This window comes from Lucilia cuprina, chromosome 2 (assembly GCF_022045245.1).
Source record: "Lucilia cuprina isolate Lc7/37 chromosome 2, ASM2204524v1, whole genome shotgun sequence".
Taxonomy (NCBI): domain Eukaryota; kingdom Metazoa; phylum Arthropoda; class Insecta; order Diptera; family Calliphoridae; genus Lucilia; species Lucilia cuprina.
The window spans coordinates 50,721,085-50,737,243 of record NC_060950.1 but is presented as its reverse complement, the minus strand read 5'-3'; the positions used below and the strand labels follow the sequence as shown (position 1 = coordinate 50,737,243).

Below are 16,159 nucleotides of genomic sequence, written 5' to 3'. Positions count from 1 at the left end.
ATATAATATGATGAAATGTGAAATACAGGAAAAATTCGAATACTTCTGTGAGGTAATTTTATGGACTTCCTTTAAAAAAAGCTTAATTAATTTAAGTAAATGAAGATTTTTCAAGTTATAAAAATTGTGATATGAAACCTAAGGACTGCCTAGATAATATAACAAATGTATTTATTTATTTTGCACACAAAATATATTATTAAATTTGGTTTCTTTCCATAGAATACCTAAATTCGAATACTTATGAGAGACACTGTATGTATACAATAAACTCTATTTTCGTATATAATACTTTCTTATATTTGATCAGACTTTCGTACGAAATGTCGAAAGAATGTCAGGTATATTATCAGACATTTGTTCGACTTGAATCAGATTTGTCGAAAATTCCTTCAGAATATCCCCAGGAATTTACATCAGATTTCGTAACGAATTCTGACCGAAAACTCTGCACATTTTCACAAATTTCCTCAGACAAAGAATTCCGAATTCCGAGCAACCTTTCATACGATTTTCGTAACGAATTCTGGCGGAATTCGGATACGATATCGGCAACTTGTGCAGATTGTTTGTACAAATTCGCAAAAATTGTTTAGTGGGTAGTTTAACAGTGTGCTGGCACTTTGAAGTGTAGACGACACTACCTTATAATTAAAAATCTTAGTGTGGGGCATGACATAATAAAGTAAGGTGACTGCAATAAAGCAGATGATTATATTTTTACTTTTGTGTAGAGCATGCATAATGTCAAAAGTTGTTATTGTTTACATGTTAAAAATGTTAGACTTGGTTCACACTGGGAAACTTTTGATTTTGTGTGTGAGAGAAAGAGATGGTTGATATTTCTTTCTCTTTTTCTCACACACAAAATCAAAAGTTTCTCTACAAAAGTTTCCCAGTGTGAACCAGGTCTTATTTGTTTACATTTCTTATGTCATTTTTGACATTAGTCTGATTCTAGTACAAAAACAAAATACATGTTGTTTTTGTATTTTGTAGAGATGCAGTAACCTTTCTAACCCCCTGGCTATTTTAGACAAATATTTATTATGCTTAACGTCAAATTGTTATCATGATATCAAATTAGCAAGTACAGACGGCATATATTAGCGTTATAACAGTGTTTCTTAATAATAAACGTCATTTTATTATAAAATTTGTTTAGAATTTTGTTTTTTACAAAATTTTTATTTAATTTTAATGTTTTTTATTAAATATAGCATTATTTCAATAAAATTATCTGTGGGTTGTCGTAATAAAATCAGCATTTTGTTACCCCTGCGCATGACAATAAACAAAAAGCTGACAATTTTCTGCCGACGTTTTGTCAAGTATCGAGAGAAATAATTGTCTAATATAGACATGGGGTAAGTGTGCCCTGGTTGGGGCTTTTTAAATTAGTGTGTATAGCGCCGTCATCAATATTGGTTGGCGTAGATTTCTGCCTTGTGATAATTCTCTTTGATGTTTTACCACGGTTTTTTTTAATTTGATATTTACAGTTTAATTGTGAGAGCATAAATAAATTTAATTTTACTTAATATAAAATAATGAAACGTTTATTGACTACTCGTTCATACTGTGTGTCAGTAGCTAAAGCCGTAGAGGAAAAGCTAGATTTTAAACAATTACGTCACATTAGCAAAGTTCCCGAACAACCGGTAAGAGAGGAGTTGGAACATTCAAATGAAAAATTAATAGAAATAAGTAAGAAAACAGTACAGCTATTGGAGCGTCTTGCTTTGGTAAATCTGGATGGTGAAGAAGCTTTGAAAACCTTAAGAAGTAGTATACAATTTGCCAAAAGGATTGAAAATATTGATATTACAAATAAGAAACCTTTATACACAGTTTTAGAAAATCAGGCGTTACATCTACGTTCTGATAAAATCAGCGAAGGAAACTGCAGGGAAGAAATTCTTAAGAACGCTAAAATCACTGAAGAAGACTACTTTATTTCCCCTCCTGGCAATATACCTTTACAACAAGAAGAAGATATAATTAAAAATTAAATTAAAAAATTTGATATGGCGAATCCTTTTAAGAATATATTGAAATGTTTAAATGATTATAATTATTTAACAGCAAAATGTGTTTTGGGTAAGAATGAACAAATGCGTTGTGAATTCTCATTACTAAAAAATGGACTATTATTGCGAGAGCAGATATGTAAACAACTGTTGAAATCTTCACCAAGTTGGGCTACACCGTATGGTGCTACACACCAAAAAGAAAAAAATCAAATGGAATATTCCAGTCGCTTTTCCTTTTTACAAAATAGTGAATTTCAAGAAACTTACAACCAGATATGCAAGAATAAATTAGTTAATTCGTCAAAGTCAATTGTGTTACAGACAAGTTACAAAAATATTAGTAATAACTTTATCACTGAGGATGATCATTTTTATGGTTCTGAGACTACCACTTTATTGGTATCTGAGTACTTTGTGACAAAAGAAACAGCTTTATCCAAATTTTATAACATACAACGGGAGCGTAAAATCTGGTGGATGCGTTTCTCTGCCAACGCAAGTCGTTATTCTGTTGTTCCATTCGATATTTGTGCTAAGGAATACGATGAATACAAAATTGCCAATGAAAGCAAATCAATATCAATCAAAGCAAATTTTCCTTTTGGGTTAATCGATATGGAATCAATTACGCTGGTCCCTTTATACAATATTAATTCTTTAAATTCAAACATTTCTGAGGATTCCCTTAATATTTCATTATTGCGTTCTGTAATTGATTTGGATTTAATAACATGTGGTGAGTTCATTTATTATAGTTTATATTGTCATCTCAAATGCAAAAGGCCGTAAAAACACTTAAACATTTTTTTTCATAAAAAATTGAATGCAATAACAACTATTGTTGCTATAAACATTAAATTTGTGTACAAGATTTATATCCCAACATTTCGCCAGATATTGTCTATTTTGTAGCTTTTAAGGACTTTTTGCTGGTGTCTATATCGCTGATATCAACATAAATCGGTCCTTGAGACTACCTAACGAATGTAGTGTCTTCTAAGCAGAGATCCTAGAGATTAATTGTCAAACCCAGAATCGTATTTTAGTAAAGATTTTTGTTATGTCAAAGAAAAACTTTAATTACAAAGAAATTTCAATTCCACTTTAAAAACTGAAAGTAGTTTCATTGCGAATAAATTATTCGTTTCCTTTTTCTGAAGAAGCAAAAATACGAAAATAATTCCTCTTTCGAGCTAAATTCTTTGACAAGTCTGATAATTATAACAAAATTACAAAGTAAAGAGTTATTAATCATTTAAAAAATTAATAATGTTATGTTATGAAATGTAAAATTAGATTGAGGATACATATGATCCAAATATTGATCAAAGCACAACGGGATTTTGACATCATCCTCATACATTAGAACTTTAGAAAGATCATTGATAAACAGCGAGAACATAATTTAGAAGTTTGTTAAACTTAACGAAATTAGTCAATCACTTTCATAGACAGGTTGAAAATTCAAGTCGATCACCCTAAAAGCTACATCATACATACATATTTCCAAATGAAATATATATCTCTCATATAGAACCATTGTTATCCCTATCACTCATTATTTTTTAAAATTAGCTCTAATTTTAGACGCCTGTCATTACGGATCACGCAACAGAATTAATGCACTGATGTTAAATCGAAAATTGGTTCCATATCAAATTCTACTTGCTACTTTGCATCGAGATGGTAAGTGCTTCACAAAGTTTAATATTGTAAATTTGAAGATCTATCAACAAACTATTTCAGACAAAATTATTGAAGAATTGGCCTTGCATTTGAAACATGTTATAAGTAAAAGTGGTCTTCGACTTTATAATAAATCTATACATTCAAATACTCAATTAGAACTCCAAAAACATTTGATGTATTTCGACAATCTTGGCATACCGTATGCGTTAGTAGTTGATGACGAATCATCTAAAAGTGGGCTAATCAAGCTGCGCAGTCGTGACACAACACTCTTTGAAACAATTCACATAAGCGACATACCAACATATTTATTAAACATTTTTAAAAATAAATCTTGTTTATAAAAATTAAAAATTTATCTTTTATATGGTAAATATGTATATTTATATTTAATTAATGAATTTTTTTTATAATTTTTAGCAAAACATTTCGCTACTGATCAGCGAATGACAAAAGCAGTAAGCAAAAGCATCATACAGTAGTAAACATACATATTGTGTATGTATCGTCAAATAAATGCTCCCCGCCAGCAACACAACTAACTTTAAAAGCATTTATCAACTATTGTTGATAAAAAAGTCGAATAAAACAAGTAGGAAAGTATAGTCGGGCATGGCCGACAATATAATAACATGAGTATATTCTTAAAATTTTTATTTTTCATAGTGAAACTTTTATGTTGAATTTCACCTTAATTCTAAAGTATTTAAGCAATTTATTGATAAAAAAAACAAAATTTTCTTAATGAGGCTTTATATTGGGTAAAGGATATAATTTTAAATAACAGTTAGTTTTGTTGAGTTGCAATGCGATATAAATGATTACAAGTTTAACACATTTTTTTAAGAGCCGATTATTACGAAAATTAAATAACAGTTTGTTTTGTTGAATTTCATTGCGATACAAATGGTTACAAGTCAATTTTAGAAGGTGGTTTGTATGAGGGCTAGGGTCAAATAAGGGCCGATCATTCCGAAAATCTGCAGTGTCATAATATAATAACCGTACAAATCGGGAGGTACGGTTGTATGGGAGCTAGGTGAAATAATGGACCGATTTCAACCATTTTCAACATGCTTGGTCCAAATTTCATCAAATTATCTTGAAAATTGCGGCCTGTATCTTGCGCACAAGGTTCACATGGACAGCCGGACGGACATGTCTTAATCGACTTAAAAAATGATTCTGAATCGATCGGTATACGTTAAGGTGGGTATTGGACCAATATTTTTGTATGTTACAAACATCAGCACAAACGTATAATACCCTCCCCACTATAGTGGTGTAGGGTATGAAAATTGTAACTTAATCACTGGTGTAGAGTAAAATAAACTATAAATTCCAGCTTGTTTTAATTGAAAATAGCTGAGTCAACCAATACTGTACCAACAACGAAAATGTGATTATAGGAAAACAATACGTTAGTCACCAAATATTGATAATAAATGAGTCATACCAAATTAGATATATGTTTTTATTTAGCTTCATTTATTAAATCAACATCAATTATTGCCAAAGAAATTAATACTTTAGATTTTTAGATTATTCATGGAATTTATAACACTTGTGTCAATATCCCATATGACTAACTGACCATCTACTCCTGAAGTACTTATTCGTGTACAATCTAGCTTTTCACCAGTGTAGAGTCGAATACACGTTATGGCATTCTGATGGATAGTATCGACAAAGGTATCCGAATTTTCAGTTCGCAAATTTCGATCAAGAGATTGAAAAATCCGCATTGCTGATATACCACTAGACTCCTTTTTCTGAGACTTGTCCAACTTACTAATAAGAATCAGTTTTTCATCTTGCAGTCCATAAACCAAAGGTATACAGCTATGTCCAGCAACCACAATAGACACTGGAGATATCCATTCACAAGCCAAAAACGGTAAATATTCTGTTTTGCAACGAATTACATTATTTGAGTTCGTAGCATCTGCTACACTAATGCAACTATCATGCCCCACCCAACAGATTTTGTTACCATCACTAGAAAAACTGACATTATTAATCCATCCTCCTCCTGAGCTAGAAGAATTTTTAAACTCAGCCATCAAGTTGCCCAACGGCATACGATTTCCCCAAGGAGTTGGAGTCGGTTGATCTTCAATGTCCTTAATATATGCAGAAAAAACACGCACCTGGATAAAATTAATTATACAATATAACACCGACACTATTATAACAACAAACTATACATACCTTATAGTCGGTAGACCCAGCCACTAAAAGAACATTGTTTGGATGCCAGTCCAATGATGTTATGGTAGATCTAATAGGCTTTTTTATATGCTTGGAAACCCACCAATCATTTTCAGATTCGAAATAACATACAGATATAAGACGAGCTCCAGAACCAACAGCAAACTTATTCTCGGCAGGAGACCACTTGACGCATGTTGCAGCCCTATTAATACGCAACAAAACCAACGTTGGTTTCCACTTCCCGTCTTCACTTTGTTGCCATACGTAGGCATTACGATCGGCGGCGCAACTTACAATACGGTTAGTATTTTTGGCCCAGTCAATCCCCATTACTCTCAAATCGTGCTGATTTAAAATGTCCATCAATTTCCAATCATTGCCATCCCTTTTGTAAATGTGGATTTCATTGTTGTTTGGCGACAGAGCAATTTCTAAATTATTAATGTATGAAATCAATGGAACCATGTATTTTTATTCAGCCCACATTTGAGTACTTACGTGTCTTGTCTTTGTTCCAAGCATGACAGGTTATCGGGGCTACAGAACCTCCGAATGTAAATCTTTCAGTCATTATTATTCAGACGTAAACAATTAGAATACAAAAAAGTAACACAAGCAATCGCGGACTCTGGGCAGTCTACACGATTATTTTTTACTAAATTATGAAATATATTTTGTCACAGCAATTAGACAAACTTATTGATGACAAATTGCAGCCGCTCCCGTTCTTCAAAGCTCTTCGACGACAATTATAAATAAAAACGGCGGCTAAAACTAGAAATGACTGCAGCGGCTTAAAATTGACTGTATAAAGTTAATTACAATAAGAACCACAGCCGCTTTCGACAATAACCCTACAAGAAATGTATGACCGAAACTAATACATACAAAATGATTTTACTAACACACTTGCAAGGCGAATTCATATAAGGTGGTGTTAATCAATCAGCTGATAATTTTTTTCTTAATTCGCCTGATTTACCTAGCTGTCAAAGTTTGTTATTGCTTACATTTTTATATTTAAAAATTTCCGTTAAACAGAGAAAAACTTCGTTAATATTTTGAATAATTTATGTAAGAAATCTGAAAATACCAAACATCTCGTAAACAAATATCATTTTATTTAAATAATGGCATTATTGGTATGTATACAAATATGTTATTTAAGAGAAATATTTTTTCTATTAAATGTTAACATATTACAAAATATTGTTTTATATTTTATATAAAAATTGTGTAGATAACGTGATTAACTAAAAAAAAATCTCTTCCGGAACACTTAATATTAAGAAACGCATACGAAGTATTTACCCGGCTGGCGGCAACTGACTTCTACGTTATGGCTTAATTTAGAAATCTATTAAATGTTAACAAATTAAACAATATTGTTTTATATATACACTATGTTGATAAAAAGATTAACTGAAAAAAGTTTGTTCCGGAACGCTTTATATAACAAAACCCATATGAGGAATTTACCCGTCCCGCGGCTGCACCATTATGGCCAAATATTGAAAATTACTCCGCCGGAGTAGAATTATACATTCGCAACAAGTATTCATTCCTTCGTAATATAATATTTTCATGAATTCTCCGTACATGTGGTTTTTGACATTTACGAAAACCAAAAGCAAAAACAAAATACATGGGAAATGTTGTTGTTGCAGAACTGCCACCACCTTATCTGAATTCGCCATTTTAGCAATTTTTCTTTAAAAATTGCTAAAAAAAAATTCCATCAATAATGACGGTCAAATTAAGTAGTGTTATTGGATCCGATTATGGCCTTTGGCTAGGATTCTGTATAAGAATGAATAAACTAAACTAAACTAAAAAAATGACCGGTAAAATTATTGTTGATGTCCTCATTGTGTGATAGAGGGTTTCATTTGCATATGAAAGTGTGAAACAACTTCATTTGACTGTTACTGTGTTTTCCGTCGCATAAATCAATTATTTCCGTGAAAGCCAAAGATCAAGAAGCGAAAAATTAAAAAAATTAAGACTAAAATTATTAAAAATAAACTGAATTTAAAAATTTGTGTTTTATTATAAATTGGTACAGCCGTCAGATTTGACGGATAAATTCATCAAGTGTGATTTGTCAACTGTGATGAATATATCCATAAAGAATGATTAGTCAATCGTGACTAACATTTCCATTATCCTTGGTTGGTAAAAAAGCAAAAGAGTGAGCAGCTCAAATATAAGTTTTAAGATCGGTAGAATTCATAAGTGCAAGGGAGATGCAAAGTTCACATGTAAACAAAAGTTTCCATCAAAATTTTCATATTGGCCTTAAGAACTTGATAGAAACTTTGTTCTACGCAATGATCGATATTTCCTTCACTAGTGTCAGTCAAATGACCGGTCAAATGACTGTCACTGTTCTTGTAGGGAAGTTTTCATACATTTTGTAACTGCCGGACCATGATGTAATAAGTAAGGTGATAGCGTTTAGGCAACAACCGCAACAAACACAATATTTTTTGTTTGTTTAGAGTATGGGTTTTGTCAAAATGAAATTTCTAAAATTGAAAAATTATAAATATTGGAAAGAAAATTTTTGTGTATTTCACAATATTACATATATCACCGTCGTTGCATTTGTTGTTGTTGTAACAGCTTAAACTATACAATTTTAATCCGGGGGTTCTGTATTTAGGTCCAAGCCAAGAAACTGGGCTACTTCAATGGAATTAGTCCATAAATCCATTGGGCTAAGTGAAGTAGGGTGGGCTGGACAGTTGAATATGTGGTGGGTATCATGGGGACCCTGTCCACAAGATGGGCATATATTGGGGACGGCATGGTCTATGCGGGACCAGCAGGCGTTGAGCCTGTTGCTCCATCCCGATCTCAGTTGTGCCAGAGCAACTCTTGTTTTCCGCGGCAGGTTCTTCTCTATTTCTGCTATGGGCGGTGGGCGACCTCCAAGAACGACATTCATGCGGTAACCTGAAACCGCGGTATTGATGGCGTCTCTATGAATGTCGTTCAAAGTTGCTGTATACGAAGTCCGATCTAAGGGATCCTGAACATAACTTCGTATGCTCTCTTCGTATACACGAAGGTCCTTCCTGACATGCCTCGGGGGAGCATCAAACTGTGTGATGTTAAAGTTGGGATGACTCCTCCGGTGACATCCCAGGAGGAACTGTTTAGTCAGCATGACATTATGTTCCTTGACTGGGAGAACCTTCGTTTCCTCATGTAGATGGTGTTCTGAGGTTATTTGCATGCAGCCCGTTACAGTCCTTAGGGCGGCATTTTGGCAGCTTTGAATATTTCTCCACTGGGTATCACTCAGCGATGGAGACCACACTGGAGCAGCATAATTGACCACTGACCGGCCAATAGTTTTATAGGTAGCCAACAAGGTTTCTTTGTCCATTCCCCAGGTGCTGCCGGCTAGCGCTTTGAGGACTTTGTTTTTACTTCGCAATTTGTGCGTAATTGCAGTGGCATGAGCTGAGGAAGTAAACAGGCTGTCAAATCTTTGGATGGTTCACAGTCGGAATTTGGTTTCCATCGACTACGACGCCTAAGTTCAAGTTTACCTCCTTCGTCCAGGTGGTTAAAAGTGTAGCTGAAGATTTCGCTGGTGATAGTTTCAGGTTACGTCCAGTGAAGAAGTTGTGTATTTCTCCGAGATAACCATTCACTCGATCGCATAGCTCATCAACTTTTTGGGACCGTCGCCATAATGGTACAGTCGTCCGCATATGATATCACTTCCACACCTTGTGGAGGTGTGGGGAGTTTAGAGAGGTAGAAATTAAACAATAGGGGGGATAAGACACCGCCCTGTTGTACTCCCTGTTTAACTCTGCGGGTTTTGGAACGTTTGTCTCTAAACTCAACGAACGACTGACGACCACTCAGATAATTTACAATCCATCTCTTCAAGTTGTTGGGCATGGTGGACTGCAGGATGTCCTGGAAGAGTGTGGCATGGCTGACTGTATCGAAGGCTTTCGATAAATCTAGCGCCACTAGGATTGTCCTTTCACAAGGCCTCTGCTGGTTTAAGCCTTGTGAGATCTGAGTGGTTATGGCGGTTAATGCTGAGGTGGTGCTGTGCATCTTACGGAATCCATGCTGGTGGCGAGCTGCTGTAAGATGGCAGGACAGCAGGGAGGAGGAGGCGCCTCAAGAGTCTTCGCGACTGGTGACAGGAGGGAAATCGGCCTGTAGGATTGACCCTCTGTCGCGTTCTTCCCTGGTTTCAGTATCGGGATGACTCTACCCTTTTTCCAGGCATCGGGTATTATCAGGCTGCTCATTGACAGGTTAAAAACCATTGTCAAGTACACGACTCCCCGTTCGCCAAGGTGTTTCAGCATCAGCATGGATATGCCGTCGGGGCCAATCGCCTTAGATGGTTTGGCTGCGTTGATGGCCACTGCCACTTCAGACGGGGTGAAAGGTTGTGGTATGTTCGAGACTGGAAGGTTGTGAAGTTTGCGAAAAACACTTCGTTTCGCCTTATCTCTCTCTGGGTGCTCAATAAAAAGTCGGCAAAATGCACGCGAGCACCGTTCAGGATCGGAAATAGTGGTATCTGCAAACTTAATCGCGACCCTGTCATCCTTCTTCGTCGGGTTGGAGAGAGACCGAACCGTAGACCACATCTTACTAACACCTGAGCTCAAGTTGCAGTTCTTCAAATGATCTAACCATTTATTCCGCTTGTCCTCATTTACCAACCTGCTGATATCATGATTCAGCTGGACAATACGTGGGTCGTCGGGGTTGATAATTCTGAGGTCATCGCGTTCATCTGCTAGTCTCGCTGCCTCTGCTGGGAAGTGCGGTCGCACTAAGGATAGTCGACCAGCAGGAATAAAGCGGGCTACTGCTGCGATGATGGTTTCGCGGAACTTGCTCTCTGCTTGGTGTACGTTGCTAGGAGCTGGAAGATCATTGAAGATGCGATCAATGAATTCTCTGAAGCCGGGCCAGTCTGCTTTCTTTTGGTTTATGTAGAGACCGCGTTCAGAGATGATAAAGTCATTGGGTCGATCCAGACAAATGATTATGGGTAAGTGGTCTGAGGCTAGAGAAACTACTGCTCTCCACGTTGCGTAGTTTATCAGACCAGGGCTCGCTATTGTGATGTCTGGAGAGCGAGAGAGGAGTTGCATTTAAATTGTATTTGCAGAAGAACAACGTCTTATTATATATAAAGCACTCATGTGATATTCTTCATTTGGAATTTGATTTGAATTTTTTTCGTTTGAAAACACAAATTTAATTTTTATGTTAGAATAAAAATAAATAAATTATATTTGACAAAACCCAGGCACTTTTACAATAAACAAATAAAAATCAGCTGCTTTGATGATTTCACCTTACTTTGTGCATCCTGTGCCGGTCCACACTAGGAAACTTTTTTGGGAAACTTTTGATTTTGCTTGAGAGAGAAAGAGAAGGAATATCATTCATCTCTCTCATGGTACGGAGTTTCCCGTACTCGGAAACTTGTTTTGTTTTGTTATTCTTCTCATTCGTACAACAACAAATCAATGCAATTAATACGTAGTTTCTGAAATAAAAGTTTCTATGTGTGGACTTTAGGAAACTTCAAAAGAGAATTAAGAAAAAGTTTCTCTGCGAAAGTTTCCTAGTATGGACCGGAACTATGGAGACCAAAATATCGTCTTGTGGTTGGCGACATTGTGGTTGAGATATATTCTATTTTATTTAGACCTGTTTCACACTGGGAAACATTTTTGTGTGTGCGAGAAAGAGAATGAAATATCAACCATCTCTTTCTCTCACACACAAAATCAAAAACAGGGTTATTATAAATGGAAGATATTAAATGAAATGCATATAAATAAAAACAGACGTATTTTATTCAGAATCATTTTTTCATCATTTCTTTCTTTTTTTCATCATCATTTCATAAAAATAATTTTAAACAAAACATCATTTTGCTTTGATTTTTTTCTTATAAACTTTAATAAATGTGGTATGTCGACATTCGCTTAATTTTAATTAGTCACTCGCTCTTTTTGTGTGATTTCTTGACAGCGATTCCAATTGTAATTAAAGGTGCTTTTAGACGACATGTATATTACATATGTACTGTCACTTTTTTTATCCATATGTAATTACGAATGTATGTCAAAATTGTTATTTCACATGCGAATCATAATATATCAGACGGTATGTCTAACTTTTACAGATGGAAATTTTGACAGTACATATGTAAAATACATGTTGTCTAATAGTACCTTAAGCTGTAAGCCTGCAAAGTTTTTAGCAAAGTCTTTAAGTACTGGTCCATACATCATTGAGAAACATATTCCTAATTCTCTTCTAAAGTTTACATACACCTCATTTACACGATGATTTTTTCATGTGTGCCCATATGGTGGGAGTTGAGCGAGTATGCTCGTTCATAGTGTTTACTAGGGTTTTCAAACGATAAATCGTCGATCGGTTAATCGATCAATTTTTGACGAATAAATGAAAATTGCCAAATTACATTTTTTATGTATTAACTCCTTAATTTCTTTTCTATAATGAAGAATATTTATTGGTTGATTTTTATAACAATACTTCAGAAACATTGTAATAAGTTGTTCTGATTTACCTACTTTTAGAAATTACTGAAAAGGAATCTTGAAAATAGTGGCATCTTTACTTCTACATCCAGTTTTGAAGAACAGTGTTGTGTTTCTAAAGTATTTCTAAAAAGTTCTTCAGCAATACATAGTTATACTCTAGTTCATTGGAACGAATGAATTCTGGAACTCGTTGATAAATCTCAAAAACATAAATTAAATTAATTTCATTATATAGAGGATGATTTCACATGAAAATAAAAAATTTCTAATATTTGAGAAAAAACTTGATTGACAAAAACTTAGAATTTAATTTTAAGATGTGGAAAATTATAAGTTTTATATTTAAGTTTTTTTTATTATCAAAAAAAACATCCACTTTCCTTTTATTCGATTAACCGAATAATTTTGAATTATCCGATTATTAACCGGCCAACTTAAAACCTCAAATAATTATTTGTATAATAACCCGAATAAGACAAAACCCCGAATAATTGAATACTTTACTGTTTACTCATGTAATAATAATTACGTATCTTTTTAAATGAAAACATTAAATTTAACATAAAACAAGTAAAAGTGCTATATTCGGATGTGCCGAATCTTATATACCCTTCACCATAGTGTATTTTAAACATATTAGTTTTATAAATTTTAAATTTCCGTCTACATTATTACTAAACCAAAAGAAAAACAAAATGAACAACAACAACGCTAAACGAAATAAAAAACAAAATTCACAAGGCATCTAAAACAACAGACATTTATACACACATAACGAAAAACACAGAAAAACAAAATAAACAACGCAATAAAACCAACCTACATCAAAATATACGAACAGAATTTACAAAAACAAAATACACAACTCAATGACGCCAACAGCATAAAAAATACACAGCTGAATAAAACAAAAAAAAAAACATCTACACACGCACATGTACATCTTTATCCAATTCACAGTGTTGTTGTTGCTTTTTTAACAAAACATGAAAAAATGTGGCTTTTTTGATGAAATTTTCAGAGGTTGTCTCGGATTTTTGCTCATATCTCCGGAATGACAAAAAAATAAACAAGTCAGTTTTAGTGACATATTGTGAGGATAAAAGACATAATGTTTTTGTCGACCATGACTACTTTCAAGTGGGCGGTGCTCCAAAGTTTAATACATTTTTGTCTATATATCGTAAATACTTTGAATCAAACTAAACATCAACAAGTAAGAGTGTTATATTCGACTATGCCGAATCTTGTATACCCACCACCAAACCGGAATGCTCTCCTATAAACATTAGGTTGATATTATTATGAGATTTTGGCTTGTAAGAAACTTACTTCTGTGTATCAAACTTTATAGCTTTACTCGCATTTTTAAGGCAGGTATGTGGGTTTTAGCCAATTTCTGAAGGGGGTAGGGTTAATTGTGGACCGACCCACATTAAATTCGGTAGAAAGATTTATGCCCATAAGGAACTTACTTAAACTCGTATTTTCAAGCCAATATTAAGCGTCATTACAAATAAATAATTAAAAAGGATTATACATGTAAATTGCGCGTTACAAAACAAAGTCCTGTTTTATATGTGAATTTCCAGGCATGCCTTTTTATAAATTTTCTTTTAAATGCAATACGTAAAATTTTTAATATTGTTACTTTTAATGAATGTAAGTATTGTCATATTTATAATTCTTAATGCATTAATTTAAATATTTTTGTTAAATATATTTGTTACTCATTATTATTTTTAAGTACGTATTTTATAAATTTATAAAAAAACGTTACTAAAATACTTTAAATTACATATGTATTTCTTTGACCTTTAACTGTGAAATTTAGATCATTTTGTTGTAATTTATTTTTTACTAGCTAATACCCGGTGTGCTTCGCTACCCCTATCTAAACTAAATATATAATTAAAAAAAATATTTATTTAGTTATTAAATGACATCCGTGTTAGTCAGATGGTAGCACCGGTCCTGTCTAATTCGCAAGTGACTGGAGCAACAACAACAAAACACGCAAGCAGCCGGCCTTAAACGGCAAAGATCAAAGGAAGAGTCCCCTTCGTTATAAACCATCCAGCCGACGACTAAACGTCCAAAGAAGGCGCAAACTGTCGTCGTTAATAGGCCTTTCAGTGAGGTTGCCAAGAATCCACTGGTAAGGGCTATTATCGACAGAAGCAATAGTGACGGGGCCATCTCTCAAGATAAATGGGGATCATCCGTCAACGAATGCTCGGGGTGTACTAGAAAATCCTTGAGGAAAATTCAGAACCCGCCCCCCAAAATGATGACGCTGGTTGGTTCCAGGGTCACATAAAACTGCTGGCTTGTTCGAATGAGCGCTCTGCGTTACTTCTCAAGCTAGCGATTGAGTCCCTTGGGGAAGTGTGGCCAGATGCTATGTTGGACGTGGTCCCGGTATGTGAAATTCCTCGCAGACCGAGATCCATTGCCAGCCCCATGACCCGGCGGAGATTCTGGCGCTCCTTCACAGCGGAAACCCTCATCTACCCATGACTGGAAGGTGGTGAAGGTTTCCGAACCGATAGGAACGATCAGAAAGGCGATTGTGGTCCTTAATAAGGAGTCCGTATCGCCACTGCAAGAGTGCGGAAGCAAAGTATACTATGGCTTTGATAGTATTATTTTCCGTATCTACCACAGTGACGATAAACGCAACGCCGCCGCCTCTTGGGTAAAGCTAGAGGTTACGCCCAAGAAGGACGATGAAAACATCGACGATCCCGATGTTTCAGAAGACGGGAATAACTCTCAATCGACCACAGGTCAATTGGGAGAACTCCTCGGCGATCTGAAAGTGTCGGAGGACGCCAACACCCTTTTGGATACTGATCCGGAAGATGTCGACGTAACCGTCGTTTATGATCCTTCCGTTTCTCATGGGTGCAGATGCAAATGCGCACCACACGGTCTGGGGAAGCTCAGATATTAACTCAAGAGGTGAGTCTCTTTTAGATTTTCTATTAGATAATAACCTAGTAGTAGTAAATAGAGGTTCAGAACCTACTTTCATAGTTGCAAATAGAAAGGAGGTACTGGATATTACGGTTGTGAATGCAAACCATATTGATCTAGTTTAGGGTTGGAATGTCTCAAATGAATGCTCCTTCTCTGATCACTGCTTTATAGAATTCGAAATAGTGGTTCAAGCAAAGATTATAAAACCTTTTCTCAACAGAAGAAAGACGAATAGGAAGGTACATAAAGCGACCTTGACTGATATCCTTACTACTGCTCCGATGATAGAAAGTAGAAGTGACATTGATTTAGCCGTTTATCCTAAAAGGGGGAAAGACATCTCACACCAAGGCAAAAGACTTCAGACCCATCAGTCTGGCGTCATTCTTGCTTAAAACTCTGTAGAGATTAATTGATATCAATGCCAGGACATCTATTGACAAATTTCTACTCTCAAACTCTTAGCATGACTTCATGAAAGGTAAATCTGTTGAGACGGCTTTACATTCCCTGGTTGGGTAAATTGAAAAAATACATGAGTTATGGAAACTTCACTCTGGTTGGCTTTCTCGATCCCTTTCTCAATCCCTCTCTCGGATGGATGTGAACCGATCTGTTGTGAGTTTTGTAATGAACTTACTATCTGAACAGACTATTGTATCT

The 16,159-nt window shown here is 34.9% G+C and overlaps 3 protein-coding genes and 1 pseudogene across 3 annotated transcripts; 2 read left to right on the top strand and 2 right to left on the bottom strand.

The window, feature by feature from the left end:
* The first annotated feature begins 1,416 nt into the window (after positions 1–1,416).
* LOC111680014 (glutamyl-tRNA(Gln) amidotransferase subunit C, mitochondrial) lies at positions 1,417–2,219 on the top strand. Its single transcript, XM_023441620.2, has 2 exons — positions 1,417–2,100; positions 2,166–2,219. The coding sequence occupies exon 1, from the start codon at positions 1,551–1,553 to the stop codon at positions 2,010–2,012; it is 462 nt and encodes a 153-aa protein (XP_023297388.2). The 5' UTR covers positions 1,417–1,550; the 3' UTR covers positions 2,013–2,100; positions 2,166–2,219.
* LOC111680013 (DNA polymerase subunit gamma-2, mitochondrial) lies at positions 2,028–4,076 on the top strand. Its single transcript, XM_023441618.2, has 3 exons — positions 2,028–2,769; positions 3,609–3,719; positions 3,780–4,076. The coding sequence occupies exons 1-3, from the start codon at positions 2,028–2,030 to the stop codon at positions 4,064–4,066; spliced, it is 1,140 nt and encodes a 379-aa protein (XP_023297386.2). The 3' UTR covers positions 4,067–4,076.
* A 1,113-nt stretch (positions 4,077–5,189) lies between these two features.
* Positions 5,190–6,705, bottom strand: LOC111680011 (actin-related protein 2/3 complex subunit 1A-B). The gene is made up of 3 exons (XM_023441617.2): positions 6,435–6,705; positions 5,934–6,367; positions 5,190–5,872 (listed from the first exon to the last, which is right to left on the bottom strand). Exons 1-3 carry the CDS (start codon positions 6,505–6,507, stop codon positions 5,252–5,254), a joined length of 1,128 nt encoding a protein of 375 aa, XP_023297385.1. The 5' UTR covers positions 6,508–6,705; the 3' UTR covers positions 5,190–5,251.
* A 2,364-nt stretch (positions 6,706–9,069) lies between these two features.
* LOC124421456 lies at positions 9,070–9,616 on the bottom strand (annotated as a pseudogene).
* Between the last annotated feature and the right edge of the window lie 6,543 nt (positions 9,617–16,159).

Coding starts and splice junctions, on each gene's coding strand:
- LOC111680014 (XM_023441620.2), top strand. CDS start 1,551: ATGAAACGTTTATTGACTACTCGTTCATACTGTGTGTCAGTAGCTAAA.
- LOC111680013 (XM_023441618.2), top strand. CDS start 2,028: ATGGCGAATCCTTTTAAGAATATATTGAAATGTTTAAATGATTATAAT. Junction 2,770..3,608: donor TTTGGATTTAATAACATGTG/GTGAGTTCATTT, acceptor TTTTAAAATTAG/CTCTAATTTTAGACGCCTGT. Junction 3,720..3,779: donor TGCTACTTTGCATCGAGATG/GTAAGTGCTTCA, acceptor AAACTATTTCAG/ACAAAATTATTGAAGAATTG.
- LOC111680011 (XM_023441617.2), bottom strand. CDS start 6,507: ATGACTGAAAGATTTACATTCGGAGGTTCTGTAGCCCCGATAACCTGT. Junction 6,368..6,434: donor TTGGAACAAAGACAAGACAC/GTAAGTACTCAA, acceptor TTAATAATTTAG/AAATTGCTCTGTCGCCAAAC. Junction 5,873..5,933: donor CTGGGTCTACCGACTATAAG/GTATGTATAGTT, acceptor AATTTTATCCAG/GTGCGTGTTTTTTCTGCATA.